Below are 22,441 nucleotides of genomic sequence, written 5' to 3' on the forward strand. Positions count from 1 at the left end.
GGGGCCGAGTTCCCTGCCATCGGGGCGGCAGTTAGCCTTGTGGTTAGAGCGTTGGGCCAGTAACCGAAAGGTTGCTAGATCGAATCACCGAGCTGTCAAGGTAAAAATCTGTCATTCTGCCCCTGAACAAGGCAGTTAACCCACCGTTCCTAGGCCGTCATTGTAAACGAGAATGTGTTTTTATCGTTAAATAAAGTTTCAATATAAACCAATCCATGACCTCTATACCAGACCTCTGTACCAGGAACTCCAGCAACCCAAGTCAGACAGTTCTCTCTGCTACTTCGTGTGAAGCGGCATAAATACAGCAAGACTTGAACCCTGAACAGCTTCTACCCACTAAATAGTTAAACAAATAGCTACCTGGAGTAACTGCATTGACCTGTTTTTTTGACTCATACGTTGCTGCTGCTGTTTATCTATCCTGTTGCCTTGTCACTTTACCCCGAGCTACAGTACCAGTCAAAAGTTTGGGCACACCTACTCATCCCAGGGGTTTTCATTATTTGTACTATTTTCTACATTGTAAAACTAACTATGAAATAACACACATGGAGTCATGTAGTGACCAAAAAAGTGTTGAAAAATCTAAATATATTTTATATTATTCAAAGTAGCCACCCTTTGCCTAGATGATGACAGCTTTGCACACTCTTGGCAGTTTTGATGTCTTCACTATTATTCTACAATGTAGAAAATAATACCAAATAAAAAACCTTGAATGAGTCGGTGTGTCCAAATGTTTGACTGATACTGTGGATGTACATATCTACCTCAATTACCTCATACCCCTGCACATCGACTCGGTACTGGTACCCCGTGTTTCAGGTTTTCGCCTGCCAAATCAGTTCTGTTATACTCAGACACTATTTTAACAGTTTTGGTAACTTTAGAGTGTTTTCTATCCAAATATACCAGTTATATGCATATCCTATCTTCTGGGCCCGAGGAGCAGGCCGTTAATTTGGGCATGCTTTTCATCCAAAATTCTGAATGCTGCCCCCAACCCTAGAGAAGTTAAGTAAGCATTTCACTGTTAGTCTACACCTGTTGTTTACGAAGCATTTGACAAATGCAATTATTTGATTTGATTGCAGCGCCCCCTGCAATGCCTTCTGGTCTACAGGTGACCAGAAGCTCCCAAAATTGTAGTTAGTAGCAAATCTTTATTTTAATTGTTTTGAGATAGCCTATATGAAATCTAGCTACTTTTGAAGAACATGTTGTGCTCTGGAAATGAATATGTACCACTGTAAATACTTCAGTTTATTATAAAAGCTCAATGTTGATGCGAATACCTGTCATTTATCATTTTACAAAGTCATTTGTGCAATATAAGTTTCTACATTTGTGTAAAATCACGATTTTTGTTAGCGGCGTGCAAGTAGTTTTAGAATGGCCCACGACATGGTTTATGAATGTAAAATGTGGTTTTTATAGGAAGGTTTTTATTTGTTAATATGGATCCGATCCTTTGCCCTGTTTGGGCTAGAAGCCAGCTGTTTTCGCTGTAGTAATGGTGCAACCATGACGCTGACGAATCTGCACTTTTTTTTCCTTTAGGGCACTCGGAAACAATGGCACAGCAAAGCCTTATCATTACAACAATTATTATCTGAGAGATATTCTTTTGGGTGCACAGTGTTCCCAACATGAAACTGCTGGTCGCATGGCAACGTTTTTGGTTGCATATGCTTACTCTGGCTTTATCTAATGTAGCTTGTGTATAATAAGCGTCTGAAACTAGATATAAAATATGTTATGCTTTACAGCCAAGGCTAGACAAGCATTTGTGTAAGTTTATCGATAGCCTAGCATAGCATTTTGTCCAGCTAGCAGCAGGTAACTTAGTCACGGAAATCAGAAAAGCAATCAAATTCAATTGTTTACCTTTGATGAGCTTCGGATGTTTTCACTCACAAGACTCCCAGTTAGATAGAAAATGTTCCTTTTTTCCCAAAATATTATTTTTGTAGGCAAAATAGCTCCGTTTGTTCTTCACGTTTGGCTGAGAAATCGCCCGGAAATTGGAGTTACAAAAACGGTGAAAAATATTCCAAATTAGCTCCATAATATCGACAGAAACATGGCAAATGTTGTTTATAATCAATCCTCAAGGTGTTTTTCAAATATCTATTCGATAATATATCCATCGGGACAATTCGTTTTTCAGTAGGAGCGATTGGAGTAATGGCTACCTCTGTATTTTACGCGAGAATCTCTCTGGGAGCATCAGGTGACCACTTGCGCAATGTAGCCGCTTACGGGTATTCTTCAACATAAATGCGTAAAACTACGTCACAATGCTGTAGACACCTTCGGGAATACGGAGAAAAAGTAATCTGGTTGATAGCCCATTCACTGCTCCATTGTGACTCATTTGAACGCAGCGCTTTCAAAACAGGAGGCACTTCCGGATTGGATTTTTCTCAGGCTTCCGCCTGCAACATCAGTTCTGTTATACTCACAGACAATAACCGGAACATCCGGTTGTTGGGACCTCAGCGGAGGCTACTCTGGCTCAACTCCAGCTTAAATTTCACATGTGAAACATCTATCCGCAGACGCAGTATGTCTTTTTTGTATTAATGCTGGAATAAAAACACCATATATATTTAGTGTGTGCTAGCTTGTATGCTAGCATGAGAAAAACAGAATAATGAGAACCAGATACAGTATGGAAGAGTTTTGGATATAGAGTAACCTCTTCTCCAGCGAGTCTTCCAGTCACAGAATAATCGCTCACTCTTTTTTTCATGAAGGATCATATGCCGTGTAGTGCAGTCCTAGATAGTTATGGTAGCTGAGTCAGTCAGAAATAGAACATTTGACAGGGGATAAAGATTCCAAGGACTGTTGGATAGTTCGAGCAGGAAAAATACAGTTTTATAGGACTTCCCTCACTATGGTATAAAGCTGTCTCCTGTCCCTCATGATAAAATGCCTCTAGAATGAATAAATCAACCAAAGCCCTCTCCACACTAAACACCTTTTTTCTCTTCTCCTCTTCCTCTGCCTGTCCTCTTCCCTTCCCTCTGTTTTCTTCTTCCTCCTCTTGTTCCACCTCGGTAGGCTGGCAGCCCTGGATGAGCTGGACTGTAGTTTTAACGAGATTGAGGCTCTGCCCTCCTCCATCGGACAGTGTGTCAGCATACGCACCTTTGCCGCTGACCACAACTTCCTCACACAGCTGCCCCCAGAGGTGAGCATTGGAGTCCCACGGTTTGTGTCGGTTTGTGTTATTATGTGCACGCTGTGCTGTGTGCTTATGTACAAAACATCAATTGTGTGTGTATTGTGTTTCACATCAACTTATCGTGTCCGGCCCCAGCTGTGTGCTGATGTCCTATCCCTCTTATCTGCACATCACTCAGATGGGCAGCTGGAAGAGTGCCACCGTGGTGTTCCTGCACTCCAACAAGCTGGAGTCTCTGCCCGAGGAGATGGGAGACATGACCAAGCTCAAGGTCATCAACCTCAGTGACAACAAGTGAGTCTAGCCTCCTGTCTCTACTCCTCCCGTCTCAGCCGGGTGGCAGTCCAGTCAGATTGTTGATGCATTCTGGAAAGCAGCCAGATAGGCAGGAGACCAGTGTTGATGGGGCCTCTTTTATTGAGAAAGTCTGTCATTCTTCATCACACAGTCTTATCCAGGTTCGGCGCAACTCTCCCATGTCACATCCCCCCTGTACTCCTGTTTGGGCCCTCGTCACCACCATCTCAACCCGCAACACTCCTTATCCCAGCTAAAATGTCACATCCCCCCTGTACTCCTGTTTGGGCCCTCGTCACCACCATCTCAACCCGCAACACTCCTTATCCCAGCTAAAATGTCACATCCCCCTGTACTCCTGTTTGGGCCCTCGTCACCACCATCTCAACCCGCAACACTCCTTATCCCAGCTAAAATGTCACATCCCCCTGTACTCCTGTTTGGGCCCTCGTCACCACCATCTCAACCCGCAACACTCCTTATCCCAGCTAAAATGTCACATCCCCCTGTCTTCCTGTTTGGGCCCTCGTCACCACCATCTCAACCCGCAACACTCCTTATCCCAGCTAAAATGTCACATCCCCCTGTACTCCTGTTTGGGCCCTCGTCACCACCATCTCAACCCGCAACACTCCTTATCCCAGCTAAAATGTCACATCCCCTCTGTACTCCTGTTTGGGCCCTCGTCACCACCATCTCAACCCGCAACACTCCTTATCCCAGCTAAAATGTCACATCCCCCTGTACTCCTGTTTGGGCCCTCGTCACCACCATCTCAACCCGCAACACTCCTTATCCCAGCTAAAATGTCACATCCCCCTGTACTCCTGTTTGGGCCCTCGTCACCACCATCTCAACCCGCAACACTCCTTATCCCAGCTAAAATGTCACATCCCCCTGTACTCCTGTTTGGGCCCTCGTCACCACCATCTCAACCCGCAACACTCCTTATCCCAGCTAAAATGTCACATCCCCCTGTACTCCTGTTTGGGCCCTCGTCACCACCATCTCAACCCGCAACACTCCTTATCCCAGCTAAAATGTCACATCCCCCCTGTACTCCTGTTTGGGCCCTCATCACCACCATCTCAACCCGCAACACTCCTTATCCCAGCTAAAACAACACTCCTTATCCCAGCTAAAACAACACTCCTTATCCCAGCCTAAACGACACTCCTTATCCCAGCTAAAATGGGGGAACGTTAATCCCATAAAACATGGATTACAAATGAGGCATTGTTGAAAATATGACTGCAGTGCAAATTAATCTGTAGTACTAGTGGGGAGGAGGCAGCACATTTGTCAGGGTTGAATGGAGAGTCACAGACACTGCAGGAGAGGCTACGCATATGCTCTAAACCCCCCCTCCCCCAGGGAGGCGTCACACATTTCCACACACAGTATTTACTTTACTTCGCCTGGTTCACATGCAGCTGAAATGGAGATGTTAATGAATAAAACAAATGGTTGAACATCCATATGTGGTACCATGGCAAAAGCCCAAGCTTCACAGCATCACGTTAACCCAATCTTTAATCCGTGGAACTTGACGACACAATGTATTACGGCAACTTTCGCTTATGTTGTTGCTGTGAACATCACTCAAATCAATTTGATCTCCTCTAACTTTTCCCATTGGTTCTGGTGTTCTCAGAGGGTTTTCATTGGAGCACTCGAACAGTCGAAATACCAGTTTAACGCAGTAGTTAAAATGGGCACCGGTCTACCAGCTGCTCCCTTTATTGTGCAAAGCCACTCTACTGTTGCCACATGGTGCCTTGTAAAACATGTCCATCCAGCTTATTGGAACCAGCGCTGGCACCAGAGCAATCTCTCTCTGCTGCGTCCGTCACCAAAGTGGATTATATAAGGCGCTGAAGAAACACACACGCACAATAATCAGAATGCATTCCCCCACTTTGCACACACTTACCCAAACTCCCGGAGACCCTGGAAGTAAATCATTGGTGAATAATGATACAGGAGTTAAAGCCTTGAACCAGGAAGATAACGTTTGGACCAGGAAGATTGAGTGGATTGATTTCAGACGCTCACAAAACCTCCATCAGGAAGGAATAGGGGTTATTTCCAGGTGTTTTTCCAGGCATGGCCACAGACGCACTAGCCGCTCCAGTCCTCTCACTGCCAGCAGCACTAAATAGATTTTACCATGACTCAGCAGTAACCCTGTAACCTGCTGTAAATGAGTTCCTATCCTCCAGTTTTTACAGCGAGAAAGAGACCTGTTTATTACCCCGGGACCACTTATTTCTCATTCCCACTTTGGCCTGGGAGACACATTTGACACAGCACCTGTTTCCTACCTGTTCAAGATGTAATCAAATCAAGCTTTATTTCTACAGCATATTTCAGACACGGAATGCAACTCGATGTGTTTCACAGGAAGAAGCTAATAAAAATGGAACTGGAACATGTTTACGACACAACAAACATAAGAGGATAGTCTATCCGATTCTCTGTGCACTTTAAAAAGTTATCCTGTAGACGTTAGACAATAGCACTTAAAGATTTGGGGCATTATTAATATCGGACAGCAGTATCTACAATTTAAGTGTGGTTTAAGTTAAGTTGTTATGGATGCGTAATATTATAGCCTATTCTCTATATAGTGCTTTTTGTTGCCAGTTGATATCTGTCCCATATCTTTCTCAGGTCGGTAATGTGCAGGGTGACTTTAACTGTAATTCTTTCTCTGTTTGTGTCTCCAGGTTGAGGAATCTTCCCTACAGCTTCACGAAGCTCAACCAGATGACTGCTATGTGGCTGTCTGAGAACCAGGTGTGTACACAGCCTCTTGGCTTTCACCTCAACTAAGGGGCTTTCAGTGCTTTGTACTGTATTCCATATAGGCTTATTTCTTTACTCGTGGGGAAATCTCTGTTCATTGTTTGTATGGACCATCAAGGTTGCTTGTTGTATGACCCTGTTGTTTCAAAAGCCTCCCTGCAGTGTCATGAGAATTGTAATTGTAATCTGTAATTGAATGACACACACACAAAAGTGGTCTCTGAGATGTTCTCAAACGTGTGGGAGCCAGTGCACTTCCATGTCGTTCTACTTCTCAAACGGCGTAATAAAACATGTCAAACCCCTACAGTAACTCCAGGCATATTTAATCTTGTGATTATTTACGCCTAACAATCAGCCAATGCTGACGGGAGGCATCGATAGCTTTACCCACTGTTACCCCACACACAATGGTGGTCATTGTGGAAAGCATGGGGATTGGTGGTCATTTTCTGGGGCAAGAAAAAGAGCGACCCAAGTATAGTGGTGCAACCCGACAGCTCCCGACAGCCAGCCAATCCCGTTGGACACAGTACAACCCGCCAAAAACTCAGATTAAACGTAATAATACACTTCCATGGCGTCTAATCCTGCATCCATATGGCACAGAGGGTCTTTCTCCAAAGCTGAAGGCACTGACCGTTTGCTGTGCTGAGAACATTTGACCAGAGAGGGAGAAGCGCTCTCTAAAACAAAACAAGCAAGTTTTGGTTGAGTGGCTTCCAGTGCATTCAGAAAGTATTCGGACACCTTCCCTTTTTCCACATTTAGTTACATTACAGCCTTATTCTAAACTAGAACTTATTTACCGAAGTATTCAGACCCTTTGCTATGAGACTTTAAATTGAGCTCGGCTGCATCCTGTTTCCTTTGATCATCCTTGAGATGTTTCTACCACTTGATTGGAGTCCACCTGTGGTAAATTCAATCGATTTGACATGATTTGGAAAGGCCTGTCTATATAAGGTCCCACAGTTGACAGCTCATGCATGTCAGAGCGAAAACCAAGCCATGAGGTTGAAGGCATTGTCCATAGAGCTCCAAGACAGGATTGTGCTGAGGCCCAGATCTGGGGAAGGGTACCAAAACATGTCTGCAGCATTGAAGTTCCCCAAGAACATAGTGGCCTCCATCATTCTTAAATGGAAGAAGTTTGGAACCACGGCCGAACTGAGCAATCTGGGGAGAAGGGACTTGGTCAGGGAGGTGACCAAGAAGCCGATGGTCATTCTGACAGAGCTCCAGAGTTTCTCTGTAGAGTTTGTTGTCCTTCCGGAAGGTTCTCCCATCTCTGCAACACTCCACCAATCAGGCATTTATGGTAGTGGCCAGATGGAAGCCACTCCTCAATAAAAGGCACATGACAGCCCGCTTGGAGTTTGCCGAAAGGTACCTAAAGACTCTGACCATGAGAAACTAGATTCTGAACTAAACGTTTTTTAAATACTTTGCTGCAATGACGCACTTAGTTATCTAGACACCTTGTTCCTTTCTTTTAGCATGTGCATCTAGAAAGTACACCATCATGCTTTTGGGATACTTGTCTTTCAGATTCCACAATGATTCTTTAGTTGTGGACACTACATCACCACACTCCCTCTCTTGCTCTTGGTCCTCAAGTCACCCTGATTTAGCACCTGTGTTCTTTTTAATCAGTTTCGTTATTAATATTTATTAAATCCATGACAGTAGCGAAAGCAAGGGGCTATAGCAGCACACATGTAGACTACAAATACATGCTGGTCCGGGCATGCCCTGAGCTCGTGAAGGGAGCGCTACTGGAGCGAAATTGGAGAGGGCGAGAAGGCCGACACTCCAGCCTTTGGGAATCTCGCTCCACGCTCCAGTCAAATTGGGAACGCTCCGCTCCAGCTCCTCTCACATACTGCGGAGACATGAGCGTCTCGTCATTAGATACAAATCTCTGGTGTAAATGGGAAGGTGTACACAGAACAGAAGGAGACGAGACCAAAAACACGAGAATTAGCGGACATAAAGGCGCATAAAAACAAAAAGATGACTTGATTCTTGCGATACAGGCATTTGGAAAATCACGTAAAAACATACATTCAAATAAATTTGATATATTGCCCAGCCCTACTCCTGCCACACTAGATCTCCTCCAAAGAAATACAGCTCTGATCCTAATGTTACTGTCCAAAGGCTTTAGTAGGTTTGGAAACCAAATTAAATGAATGATTTACACCAGTGAATGTTTGTTACTAGTTACCACAGCCACAAAATCATAAATTCCGCCTATTTCTACTATTTCTCTTAAATTGTGATTTTTAAACCTAACCTTAACCACACTGCTAATTGTATGCCTAACCTTAAATGAAGACCAAAAATGCAAACGATTGTTTTTTACTTTGTGGCTGTGGTAACTTGTGACAACCCCAGTGAATACATATTCAGAAAAGATTCCTAATGACTGTCCTCTCCCTTGCTTATTTGACAAACTATTACTTGGCAAGAAATTGCATTTTCCTGACAGTTTTCGTAAGCCATAAGGATGTTCAACATTTACTCTTATAGCACGGTCTTATATTGTCTCTTTCCCCTCCCCCCACAGTCAAAGCCCCTCATCCCTCTGCAGAAGGAGGAGGATCAAGAAACCCACAAGACAGTTCTCACCAACTACATGTTCCCCCAGCAGACCAGAACAGAGGACTGTGAGTACTAGACAACCGAGTCTTAGACTAATACTACGGCCTACTATCTGTGGGGTAGGCTCTGTTCACTTTTACAATACATCCTACACTAGACGATCTAGACCTAGACCCCCCCACCCCGGGTGGACAAGATGTTCAGGAGTCTTATAGCCATAAGACTGGGGGGGTAAAGCTGTTTAGAATCCTCTTGGTACCTAGAACTGGCGTTCCGGTACCGATTACCGTGCGGTAGCAGAGAGAACCATCTCTGACTAGGGTGGCTGGAGTCTTTAACAATTTTTAGGGCCTTCCTCTGACACCGCCTGGTATACGGGTCCTAGATGGCAGGGAGCTCGGCCCTGGTGATGTACTGAGCTGTACGCACTACCTTTTGTAGCTCCCATTGTTTGCCTAAACAAAAGTAAATCTCCAAAATTGAAACTAAATAGATTCTGGAGGAAGAGAGACTAAAACGTCTTCATCGGTTTCCTAGCAACACTACTTTTGTACTACTCTGAAGTGGAATCTTTGCTTCGAAAGCAGCCCAGGCTTAGAGAAAACTGGTCCAGAAACATGACTGGGCTAAGCTGTCAAAAACAAACAGAATTCCCACCAGTTTTTGTCAACACTGAATTTACCTCACACACACATTTTTGTGGCTATGAAGTGATATTGATACCGCATACCATGTGGTTTCGGGGGGGAAACTGAAAAACCTACTCTAGGCAGGGGACAATGTTTTAATTAGTGGTACATAACTGCTAAGGTTTCATATTTTATTCAATTATTTTATCTCTAGATGTATGTTTAACAAATTTCATTGTAATTCTGCATAAAGGTTGACATTTGGTTGTCTTTCTCCTCCCCAGACATCCCCAGCTCTGACAGCGAGAGCTTTAACCCCTCCCTGTGGGAGGAGCAGAGGAAACAGCGGGCCCAGGTGGCCTTCGAGTGTGACGAGGACAAGGATGAGAGGGAGACGCCTCCACGGGTCAGTACCCCACACACATGCATAGACACAAACAAACACATACACAAGCACACACCCTTGTGTACGCACACAGCCAAGAAAAACAAACTCTCTTAACTTGCTGTGCTATACATTGTAGCTAGCGCGGATGACAAACTGAGGGTGACTCTATGCAAATGCAAGGTAATGAAAGGAGATGACAAATGATGTCCATTTGGCCCCGTTGAGAACCAGGGTCAAATAACGCTGCTCTGTACTCTCATTGCTTTTGCACATTACACAGTTCTCATTACTAAGTTGTTAAGGCTGTTAAAACACTGGAGCAAGGGTTACAAATGGGCTTTCTGGCACAAAAGCAAGCTTTTTTTCAATCTCCTCTTCTTATAATGGAAAATCTAGGGTGTGTACCAACTGGCACCCTATTCCCTATTTAGTGCACAGTATTTGACCAGAATCCATAGGGCTCTGGTCAAAAGTAGTGCACTGCATAGGGTAATAGGGTGTGATTTGGCACACAGCCTAGATCTGTTAGTCATCTTGTGCTTCAAGCTACAACCCATAAAAGATTGGCCTTTCCCTTTGTCCCTTGTATTCAAGAGAGATGTGTGTGTCTGCACCCAAGTTCTACAGAATTTCCATTTAGTTGTTTGGTGTCAACCGTCTCGTTGTGAAATGGAAGCTGCCTGAAGCTCATGGTGCGGTGGTTCTGAATCATTTCCTTCCCACCAATTGTGCCGTCTCACACCGTCTCCCACTGGCACAATATGGCCGCCTGGCTGCAGTGTCTCTCCAGCAGACTGAGGGGGCTGGCCTGCCGGGAAGAGGCACACCGCCTTTCAAACGGCCAGTCTGACTGAGGAGCGGTGGCATCACCTCCGCTTGGCAGGCAAACCCAACCCCCCCCTACCGACCTCCTACCCCGTGGTCGAGGGACCTTCTGTGATCACTGGTTGTAATGCGCGTGTCGCGCCGCTGGTTGTAATGCGCGTGTCGCGCTCTCTCTCCACTATGTGCACGTGTGTGTGTGACGCATGTGTGTGTGTGTGTGTGTGTGTGTTTCCAGGAGGGCAACCTGAAGCGCTACCCGACACCATACCCAGACGAGCTGAAGAACATGGTGAAGACGGCCCAGTCAGTCGCCCACAGGCTGAAGGAGGACGAGTCAGGGAAGGATGCCAGACCTAGCGAGCGTAACCATGTGGGAGTGCAGGACGTGGGAGTCAAGGTTGGCCTCCATCTGAGCCCTGTTGTCTGGAAACACTGGCAGACATGCAAACACACACACTGTCTAGTCTAGTTTCTAGTCTTCTGCTTTCTGTAAATACAACAAACAACTTGTATACAGTGTATTGCAGGGATCAACTAGATTCAGCTGCGGGACAATTTTTTTTAATACATTTTTTTGCTCAGAAAACTTGGGGGGGGACAAACAAAATCACCCGCGAGCCTCCAGTTGAGGAACCCTGTGGTGTTGTATTGGACGATTGCATGAGAGAAAATATGTGGACTGCTCCACATGTCCATGAGTATTTGCAAATATTTTCATTTGATTTGATATGTTAAACATAATATATTGGAAATGAGGGGAATTACAATCAGCCGTAATAAACCTGAGATCAACAGGAATTCGCGGTTGTGTTAAATGGGTAACAAATAACAACCTAATAATGACTCTTTTTTTGTAATAGAAACACGTCTCCTTTATATAACCTCCTGTTGTATTGGGGTTTTAACCAGGTGATTGAGGCTCCCTGTGCCAACGGCAAGCCAGTGGAGATGGAGCCCAAAGCGCCTGTCTGTGTCCAGGACTCCACGGCACCCCTGGAGACCTCTGAATCCTACAACTCCCAGAAGACCTCTCTCCGAACCTCCGACAACACCAGGACCATGAACCATGAGGACACCCTGGAGGTACGCTACTACGGAAACATGCTACACACCTCGTTGGCCACTTGCACATTTATTTTGTGATTTAAAAAATAATAATAAGTAAATGTGTGTGTGTGTGTGTGTCAAGTCTTTTTCTCTGCAGGACTCCGAGGAGCTTTCGTCTGAGGAGGAGGAGATGAAGATGGCGGAGATGAGACCTCCTCTGATCGAGATCACCATCAACCAGCCCAAAGTGGTGGCCCTAAGTAAGAACAAAAAAGGTACCACCCAGACCAGCGTCTCTTTGCGGGATTCACCACCACTTGAAGTAGTACATGGCTAGAATGCTGGTACTTAACTCAAGTTAGGGTTTGTCCATATGTAACAAAGTTGTTACTTATGGACAAATCCTAATTTGAGTTAAGTAGTTCTATGTAGTATTGACACGTTTGTTACATCATGGGGACACCGCTTGGTAGTATACCCCACGAAATTGTCGTAAAGCCCGTCAGAACAATGTGTACACGCTGACCGAGTTCTCCCCTCTTCGTCTGACAGATGACGGTAAAGACGCTGACTCGTTGCTGGACGAGACGGTGGCCAACAGCAATCAGAACAACAGCAACTGTTCGTCCCCGTCGCGCATGTCGGACTCTGTGTCTCTGACCACGGACAGCAGCCAGGACAACTCCCTGTGCACCCCCGAGAGAGAGGCCAAGATGCCCTTCCTACCCAAAAGCAGGTGGGCGCAGTATGGTTCCTCTCTAGGTTTCTTGAGGATGGAGGGTGTGATTTCCTTGCTGTTAGGTGTGCTCACACTCGATGTAAATAAGCCGGTGGGATTTCCTAGTCATTGGGATGTAGGCCGGGGTTCCTGCTAAGCTGCGTGGTTTGTCTGTTTGTTTCCTTATTTATTTGTATTTATTTTTTTATTTGACCTTTTATTGAACAAGGCAAGTCAATTATGAACAAATTAATATTTTCAATAACGGCCTAGGAACAGTGGGTTAACTGCCTTGTTCAGGGGCAGAACCACAGGTTTGTACCTTGTCAGCTCGGGGATTCGAACTTGCAACCTTTCGGTTACTAGTCCAACACTAACCACTAGGCTACCTGCCACCCCCTTATACTCTGTATGGCACAATACTCGTCAACAACAACAAACCAATATGTTGCGCTTCCTGTTCCAGGCAAGAGGATGTAAACATGAACCAGCGGAAGGAGAGCACCCCTCTCCTCCAGAACGGCAATGGCTCAGCCACGTCCCTGCAGGCCCTCCTGAAGACCCAGCAGGGCTACGAGTCTAAGCCCGAGAAGATGGTGGTTGACTACGACCTGTCCATGGAGAGGCTGGCCTTCATCGAGAAGGGCAACAACAACGGCATGGGTGACGCCTACACCAAGTGGGACCAGATCAACATGAATTTGGCCAAGCTGCCGCCTCATCCGGACAACATGGTGGTCCAACCAGACGACCGCCCGAACGGCTCAAGCGCCAAGGAGGACTTTAACCACTTGCCTCCCCCGTATAACAATGACAACTCTACGGCGCCCATCACGGACCACTTGAAGAACGGCAACCAGCTGGGCGACCACTTCAATAGCCACTCCAGCGAGGGACTGGCTGTGTCGCCTATGAGGGTGGACTCTGCCACGTCGATGGTGCGGACGGCTTCTGCGGGCGTGACGGCCAGCAGCAACATGTCTCTGTCTCGCAGCACCGAGGAGCTGTCCCCGGAGAAACGATGCTCCCCTCCTGTAGTGGCGAAGGCTCAGAGCATCACCAACATCGAGGCGGGGGTGATGAAGCTGTACTCCTTGGACGCTGAGGGGGGCTCCTATGAGGGTGGCGTGGTGGGCAGGATGGCCGGAGCCGGCCCGGGAGCCCAGGGCCAGAGCATCGTCCGCAGCAAGTCAGCCTCCCTGCTCAACGACCAGCCCTTCCAGGTCTACTCCGGTTCCTCAGCTTCCTCCTCCGACCTGCTCTCCAGCTCTTCCAAGCCCCCCGTCAGCACCGGCCGCTACCCCGTCCCCTCTGGCATGGCCATGGGCCCGCCGCCCCAGTACAATGTCCAGTACTCCAGCAGCACCATGCCCAAAGACGGCCTGTGGACCCAGAGGACCCCCATCCTCCCCGACCAGGGCTTCCTTCCTCCGCCCCAGCATTCTCTGGCCAACACCAACTACTCCAACCGCAACCAGGCTCCTCCCTACCTCCTCCAGGCCCAGCAGAGAGGCCCGCCCACGGGGCCCGCGCCCGGTGATATGTGGGCTAAGGAGAGACACCTGCCACTCGGAGGTCAGCCACGGAGCGGCACCCTTCAGAGGCAAAGCAGCAGTAGTTCCTCCATGGGGGACCCCCGGCGCATGCAGGTGCCCGAGGGAGAGTACATGACGTACAGGGACATCCACACCCTGGGCCGGGGGCCGCTGGCCGTGGCTCAGGCCATGCAGAGGCCTCTGTCGGCCCGTACCTACAGCATTGACGGGCCCAGCACCCCAAGGCCCCAGAGCTCCAGGCCACAGCCCCACGAGCTGCCCGAGAGGACCATGTCAGTCAGCGATTTCAACTACCAGCACGTCAGCCCCAGCAAGAGGCCCAACGCCAGGGTGAAGTCCGAGCACTCTTTGCTGGATGGGCCGGGAGGACCGGGAGCAGGAGGAAGGGTACCGGTGGACTGGAGAGATCAGGTGATGCGCCACATCGAGGCCAAGAAGATGGAAAAGGTAGAGTATTTGATGAATATTTAATGAGCAATCCATTTGATTGTACTTTTCATTCAGTATCTTCAATAATAGTCTTAAGTGCACCAGTTAATTGTCTATATTATCTTTAAAACTACTACTATTACTTTGAAAAATAAATAATCAATTGTTCTGTAAGCACTAGCCGATATTAGCAGACTTATTTCATTCCTAGTAAAGGCTACTTATCATTATTGTCGAAAGCAGTAAAATGTCCTCGATAAATGTCGGTTTGGTTGGTGCCGATTTTTTTTATTTTTGGTTTATCGTCCCAGCTCTAATAGAGGTCACCTGTGTTTTTGATTGAGAACGTGTTAAGGTCATCACACTGTTCTGATGTCAGCGGCCCAGGTTGTTATTAGGTCCGTTCGATTTGATCGCGTCATTGCCGAGATGACCTCACACCGTCCATTCAGAAACCTCATGAACCACATCATAGTGGCGTTTCTGTTTTCACTCTCTTACCTTCGTTACTTGTCCCATTCCTCGACGTCAGTTCAGAATTATGCAAAGGAATGGGACAAGTAATGAAGACGTGGCTCCCCTATGGTCCCTAGGTACCACCGGTTGGGGGGGGGGCTACAGTCTGCATTCTCCTTGTCCACTTCATCACCACAGTGGGCACCTTTTTAGAACGCAGACATGAAAGTGCCCTGATGTTATCGCAGACGCGGTTTAATCAGCGATGTGACTTCGAACGTGGAATGAATGGCCTCCATTTGAAAAGGAGAGATTACTCACTTGATCCTTAATTAGTCGAGGCCCGTCAGAACAGACAGAGGAAGACATGATGTGGGAGATGCCATTTAATCACTTGTTCACAAGCGAGATTCGTCTAATTTTATTCCATTTCCTTCCTAATTAAATTGTAGAGCATCAACTTGCTACGTGCTGAAATCTCCTTAAAGAACACAACCACGCTAACAGATTCTGTGGTCTGAGTTTGACTGTAAGGTAGTCAATGGCAGTACAGTTGACTCCTGATAAATGGAGTGGCTTTGTACTGGAAAGCTACATATTGAAACAGTTTGTTTGGGCTTATCAAGGGTCTACGTATAACACCTATTGTTTCTTCAGCATGTCCACGTTGCATCAGTATGTTTGGAGTAACAAGCAAACAAGCTGCTACTAACTCGATGTATGAAATCAAATGTTTTGTGATTCGCTGTATGCTTGCCTGCTGTTAGAGCATGTGGAATGTTAACATTAACAATATTATTTCCATTGTTTTATCATTCATTACCACTTAGTGAAATGCATGCCCACTCAATTGTACGCATGTTGCCTGTATATGTGTGTGTTGGCTGCGTGTCAGGGTTTCCGTTAGGAAAATGTGGTGCCCGGACATTTTGACCGACAACATTTTAATTTGGTGAAATGTACCAGACCCATATGGATTGGGTGGGTAACCTGATTAGGGTGTCCGTCCACGGTGCTCAGAATGACAGAAATCACGTATATTTTGTATCTCTGTATCTGTATGCTGTAAGCATGTGATAAATAAGATGCCCTATAGATTGACAAAAATGACCAGTCAAATGTATTTCTATCAATGAATAGGCTAGAAAGCATTATTTTGCAATGGAATTTATTATTCTTCTCCCAGACAATTGGCAGGGTCAATCTTTATTTATCGGTTTAACAAAATATATTTTGGACGTTAACCGGCTAACGGAAACCCTACTGTATATGTAATGTGGTGTGTTGCCCTCCTCTGTTCAGAACGCCTTGTCTCGGTCCTATAATTCCAATTACGCCCCACTGAGCTGCTCCTACTACGGCAGCTCTCGGGACGTGCACCACTCAGGCAGCCAAGGCTCTCTGGTCTTTAGTGCTGCCGCAGACGGACGGCCTTATGGAGCCCAGGGCCACTGTGTGAGTACTGGACTGGACTGGAGCTAGACTACAGTTCAGCCTCCTAGCTCCTTAGCTGCCTTCTATCCAGGCAGATCTTATTCTTACCTCACTGCTTTTCAGCTTGGGGCCCTTTTCCAATACTTTTCAAAGGCATCCTTGGCTCCCTCGTTGCTCCATTCAGAATACAATGACTTCCTCAGTTAAGATTGATAATTTTGTTGCGTGGCCTTTTTGTGATGTTCAGTCCTTGATTTTGCCATTGATCTGTGCTGGATGGAAACAAGTTTTCTCCACCTTGTTTGCTTCCATCGCTTCAACCCTCAGATCTGGGATGACTTCACAGAAGGATCCAAGGAAGGATGCCATTTAGAACTATTGGGACAGGGCCTTTGAACTGTATAGCTCCTTGCTGTAGTGTGACGCAACCTAACTTGTTTGAAAGGGGGCATCCTTTGTCTGTGCACATAAACTAGTCCGCTCTACCACAAACTGTTTGTAGGGAAACTCACAATCTCTATCAAGGATTCGTGTAGAGGAAAGTCCTAGCGCTGTAGAAAGGCATCTTTCAAAGAGCAATTGAGACCTGGCTGAACTAACACATTGCGTCTGTTGTATAAGTTGAACATTTTTGTAGTCTCTCAATTTACAGCAGACAAGTAGCCTACCTTATCCAACCAGTAGTAGGGGTGAAGCAGTGTTGTATACAGATATTCTCTCTAAGAACCTATTTTCTGTCAGGCAGTGGCTTTGTGTCATTATAGGACATATGGTAGGATGCAATTGACAGTGAGATACCGAACAGCTATTTCACTGGCTTGGCGTCAAGGAATTTCATTTATCCAGTGACGACATTGCGTCGGAAGCCTTTGATTAGTTGTATATGCTACAAGTGTCATCTCTGATGTGAAATAACATTCATGTTGAATAGTACAGTTGGATGTGTAGATTAATAGTATAAAAAAAAGCTGAAGAACATCGCACATCCAGGTACTTTCCGCAGGTGCTGGAGTTGTAGGCCAACTCATGGATAACTCATTGTAGGCCAACTCATGGATAACTCATTGTAGGCCAACTCATGGATAACTCATTGTAGGCCAACTCATGGATAACTCATTGTAGGCCAACTCATGGATAACTCATTGTAGGCCAACTCATGGCTAACTCATTGTAGGCCAACTCATGGATAACTCATTGTAGGCCAACTCATGGATAACTCATTGTAGGCCAACTCATGGATAACTCATTGTAGGCCAACTCATGGATAACTCATTGTAGGCCAACTCATGGATAACTCATTGTAGGCCAGCTCATGGATAACTCATTGTAGGCCAACTCATGGATAACTCATTGTAGGCCAACTCATGGATAACTCATTGTAGGCCAACTCATGGATAACTCATTGTAGGCCAACTCATGGATAACTCATTGTAGGCCAACTCATGGATAACTCATTGTAGGCCAACTCATGGATAACTCATTGTAGGCCAACTCATGGATAACTCATTGTAGGCCAACTCATGGCTAACTCATTGTAGGCCAACTCATGGATAACTCATTGTAGGCCAACTCATGGATAACTCATTGTAGGCCAACTCATGGATAACTCATTGTAGGCCAACTCATGGATAACTCATTGTAGGCCAGCTCATGGATAACTCATTGTAGGCCAACTCATGGATAACTCATTGTAGGCCAACTCATGGATAACTCATTGTAGGCCAACTCATGGATAACTCATTGTAGGCCAACTCATGGATAACTCATTGTAGGCCAACTCATGGATAACTCATTGTAGGCCAACTCATGGATAACTCATTGTAGGCCAACTCAGGCCAAAGCTGCATTGAGCACATTGGCCACATTTGTAATTACCCTCCGGAACCTTGGCCTTTTCTCCCTTTGCTCTGGTGGGGACTCAGATTTATCCACACTCTCTCTCACGTTTGGAGATCTTTTAAAAACCATACGTGGGGGATATTTAAAAATGGGTTTCAATTGTGGGTCAGTATCAATAATGGACTAGTGCTTCCTGCTAATGTCCTTAAATGCCTTCCCCCAATGGTGAGTATTGGGTGAAGCATGATGGGACATGTTTTGGTTTTAGGCTTTCCAACTGTGTTAGTCCTTCAAAATGATCATTGGCATGATGTCACTGTACTGCCCCTATATACAGGACCTTCCACCCCCACCTGGGACATGGATGCCTGATGAAGACCTACAGGGTCAAAACGGTCTAAATAAATATCACCTGGGATCATGAGCAGTAGTATAATAATATTAGCATGTTGCACGGTACAAAATGCCCCCTTTTTTAAACACGGTTTCCCTCCCAACCTATAATTCACTTATCCCAGTGCTTTATCCACCAGACCCACCCACGCACTCCAATCAGGTAGCGTGCCTCCCCCCTCAATCAAATTGATTCTCCCCTTTTTAACGACACACTGACTCATCAATCGTCATCAGCTCGCTTTAATGCCTCCTCTTCACTCCCACTGTTGATCACTTCAGAATCACCTCATAACCCTTTTCTCTTCTCTGTGGCGATGAGCACTGTGTTTGTCCAAGGTAAGTACAGGGGGGGGTGTTAGGTTGATTCGTGGTGTCAAATGGCGGCCTACTGATTTCCACTCAACGTGTAGTCTTACGATTGAATGAATCGTCGTTTCCTTTCCTCTGTTTATTCTCTACAGGACTTTCGGCTCTAGTGGCCGACGTAGGGAATAATCATCCTCATTGTTAAGAACGTTCTCTATAGATGTACGTTTCATGGGTGTTGGAATTACCTGGAGAAATATTCGATTTTTTTGTTAACCGAACATGCGACAAAACATTATTATCCTCGACCAGAACATGGTCGACTAATTCAGCTTCAACATGAAGACCATGAACCTCAGCATTACCTAATAGTACACGGCTTCAGGGACTTGCCTAAAATAGGAGAGGTGTGTTTGTCACAGACAGGACATGGGCTTTGTTACCAATCATCTGACATGGTTTCCCTCTTCAGGATGACGTGTTTGGACCTCAAGGGCAGCAGGGCTACACCATGGACACCCTCCGACAAGTAAGTGCACACTATATGTAGAGGATACCCCTGAACCAATCAACCGTCTTCCTATTGTGTTACTTTTAGTTCTGACCTTTTTTATTTTAGCCTGCCTGGTGAATGTTTTCTTCTTGAACTGCGCTGTTGGTTAACGGCCTGTAAGGAAGCGTTTCACGGTCAAGTCTACACTTGCTGTATTCGGCACATGTGGCAAATACTAGTTTGATCATTTTCACATTCCTAAAAGATGGTCTCCTCAAATTGGTTTGTTTTGCTACTATAAATTAGAAATGCAGACCATAAAGCCCATGGAATAGTCATAGGCCCATACAGTTTGGAGTAGTTTAACAAAACGAGGGCAATAATTCTACAAATCGATCATACAACCCCACCATAACTGGAAGTGCCTGTCTGTCCCATCTCAGCACATGCATTCCCTGACCCATCGCTTTTTTCTCTACCGCTATAAGTAGAACGTTGCCCTGCCCCAGCCCAATACCCTGAGTAGAGCTAGCTCGCTGAGAATTAAGATATTGACCCAGTAGCAGTACCTAGAAGCACCATCCTCCTCCCCACCAGTGATTTAATGAGTTCTAATTAACAAGATCTGCCTTGAAAGAGATTATTGTTCAGGCCTATCTATTCTCACGGTGGCCCCTCTTGCCTCCACCAGGGGCCCCGTTGCCTCGCAGTGAGGTTTGGAGGAGCGCTGCGTCTCTTATACTGGTATTATTAATAGCTATGCTGGGTGGAGTATGGTGGGGGAAGCTCAGCGTAGTAAAGCTCCTCAGTCCGAGCCCCAGTGGGCTCTTGACCTTCATCGCTATGCTAGATACTGTATGGTACGGTGTCCGTGGACTAGTCGAGGAATTGCGATTTAATAGAGTAATATGCGAGACTATTAGTGGAGTTCTACAGTATGTACAGTATACAGTGTTTCCATATGGACTTCTCAGTTGAGGACTGAATGTGAAGAGGCTCATTTGAAATATTTTTTACCCAGAAATCTCTCCCTTTCCATGACCTGTGAAATAATTAGAACAGGACCATTTTTTTGCGATTCCATTTACACTGAGATAGAATTCCATTTACACTGAGAGAATTGAATTTGAGAGAAATGTAGACATTTTGGGGGAGTTCCTCCTGCCACCTGCAGGTTCTCCGGTGGTACCGCAACTGTCTCTTTTCAGTAACCGGCTCAGACAGAGCCGCAGAATGAGGTCAGTCGGCTGTCTGGGAGAATTTGAAATGGTCTGTTCCAAGAGATGTCGTACGGAGAACCACAGCGTGACTCATAGAGAGCCATTTTATTATACGGACTGCAAGTCCTTATCAGACGTTAGATGAGGCCTTTCATATAAATGTCTCCTTCGAACACACTAACGCAATGTATGAGTTCAATTCACTCAATGTTCTTAGACTTACTGTCTATCTGCCTGGATGTAGATACGGAGAGAAAATGGACCTCACTGTCAAATAGGAATACTAAGGACAAATGTTTTTGAACTGGGGTTATATATCGACTTTTTCAGATTCTACCTCGACGTTTACCAAGGTGAAGTGGACTCTGTCGTGGTCCTTCAGACCCGGCATTGATAATGACTCCTCAGTCGCTCCGTAAAGAACCTATTGCACATACAGTGTACCTCTATAGACAAGAGCCCTAGTCTAGCCTATCCTATTACATGGTATATAGTGAATAGGATGTCATTTCAGATTTGCCCTAAGTCACAGTGAAGAAAGCCTAACCCTTGCCGGCCCAGCTACATCAGTGGAACCTGCTAAAAACCCCACCACCATCTAATAAAACCTCATTGATTCATCTCTGAAATTCATCCTCCACACTAGTCAGAGGACAATTATTTCCATGATTTTGTTGCTTTGGGGGCAGTGGCAATGAGTCAGTGGATCCAATCCCCCTGGCCTGCTGCTTTAGACGGAGCACCTTGCTACTGGTAAATCAGCAGCTTCTACTGAAATTTACACTCTTGTTCTGTCACATGTTCATCTGTATGCCGCACCTGCAGTTTAGCTTACCCTTTGGCCAAATTTCTATTTATTTATTTTTTCTCTCTTGCTGGATTATAGCCTAGTATATTGTTCTCTTGTTCTAAGTGCTGTGAAAGTATGAATTTGAGTACTGTGTATTCCAAAACCCTGCTGAACATTAAAGTGTATTGTCTGGTGAGCGTTTTAGATATGTCTTCTCTTTTTATTTTAATCCATTTTGTTGGAACGTCAACTCTATAACAACACCTGTCTGTGTCTGTCTGTGTGTTTTTGCCAGGTGCCTTCGTTGAACGGTCAGCTGGGCGGTCCGGTGCGTGGCCAGATGACGTCGTGCCAGACGCCTATGGCCCGCCACCCCTCCAGAGAGCAGCTCATCGACTACCTGATGCTCAAGGTCTCCCATGGCCAGCAGCCCCAGGGGCCCCCTCCACCACGGGCCGACCACGACACACTGCAGCAGGAGGTAGGGGGGGGGTGGATGGATGGAGAGTTACAGTTCAACGAAGCTCCTTATCCCTACTCCTGGAGAGCTATAGGGTGTTTAGCCCGCAGCTACAAACCTCATTCATCATCAAAACCTTGATTAACTCCTGGAGAGCTATAGGGTGTTTACTAAGATGATTAGGGGCGACAGGGTAGCCTAGTGGTTAGAGCGTTGGACTAGTAACCGGAAGTTCAAATCCCCGAGCTGACAAGGTACAAATCTGTCGTTCTGCCCCTGAACCGGCAGTTAACCCACTGTTCCTAGGCCGTCATTGAAAATAAGAATTTGTTCTTAACTGACTTGCCTAGTAAAATAAAAAATAAAAAAAACACATATGTGTGTTTTAGTGCTGGGCTTGAACTACACCATCTAGGAATAGGGTTGTTGACCACTGTGTTAAAGCATGCATAGAATTGCACTTAGTAATTGTTAATGGTGGTTTGTTTGTTACATCAATTAACTGGCTAGACTGAAAGTATTCAGACCCAACATTTTGTTAAGTTAC

General features: G+C 45.8%; 1 protein-coding gene across 4 annotated transcripts in view; it reads left to right on the forward strand.

Annotated features, from left to right (window-relative positions):
- LOC112230783 (erbin) overlaps positions 1 to 22,441 on the forward strand; it is a 116,845-nt gene that overhangs the window by 92,047 nt on the left and 2,357 nt on the right. For 2 of the 4 annotated variants that reach the window (XM_024397072.2, XM_042311612.1), the window contains 13 exons: positions 3,073 to 3,202; positions 3,375 to 3,490; positions 6,223 to 6,292; positions 8,874 to 8,973; positions 9,822 to 9,943; positions 10,986 to 11,147; positions 11,660 to 11,833; positions 11,940 to 12,072; positions 12,350 to 12,533; positions 12,982 to 14,518; positions 16,259 to 16,411; positions 19,404 to 19,460; positions 21,730 to 21,915. In XM_024397072.2, coding sequence (XP_024252840.1) covers positions 3,073 to 3,202; positions 3,375 to 3,490; positions 6,223 to 6,292; positions 8,874 to 8,973; positions 9,822 to 9,943; positions 10,986 to 11,147; positions 11,660 to 11,833; positions 11,940 to 12,072; positions 12,350 to 12,533; positions 12,982 to 14,518; positions 16,259 to 16,411; positions 19,404 to 19,460; positions 21,730 to 21,915 — 3,124 coding nt within the window. The remainder of the gene's footprint in view (positions 1 to 3,072; positions 3,203 to 3,374; positions 3,491 to 6,222; positions 6,293 to 8,873; positions 8,974 to 9,821; positions 9,944 to 10,985; positions 11,148 to 11,659; positions 11,834 to 11,939; positions 12,073 to 12,349; positions 12,534 to 12,981; positions 14,519 to 16,258; positions 16,412 to 19,403; positions 19,461 to 21,729; positions 21,916 to 22,441) is intronic. The other 2 variants (XM_024397073.2, XM_024397074.2) reach the window with 2 other exon arrangements.

The sequence above is a fragment of the Oncorhynchus tshawytscha genome, linkage group LG33, assembly GCF_018296145.1.
Source record: "Oncorhynchus tshawytscha isolate Ot180627B linkage group LG33, Otsh_v2.0, whole genome shotgun sequence".
NCBI classification, from domain to species: Eukaryota; Metazoa; Chordata; class Actinopteri; order Salmoniformes; family Salmonidae; genus Oncorhynchus; species Oncorhynchus tshawytscha.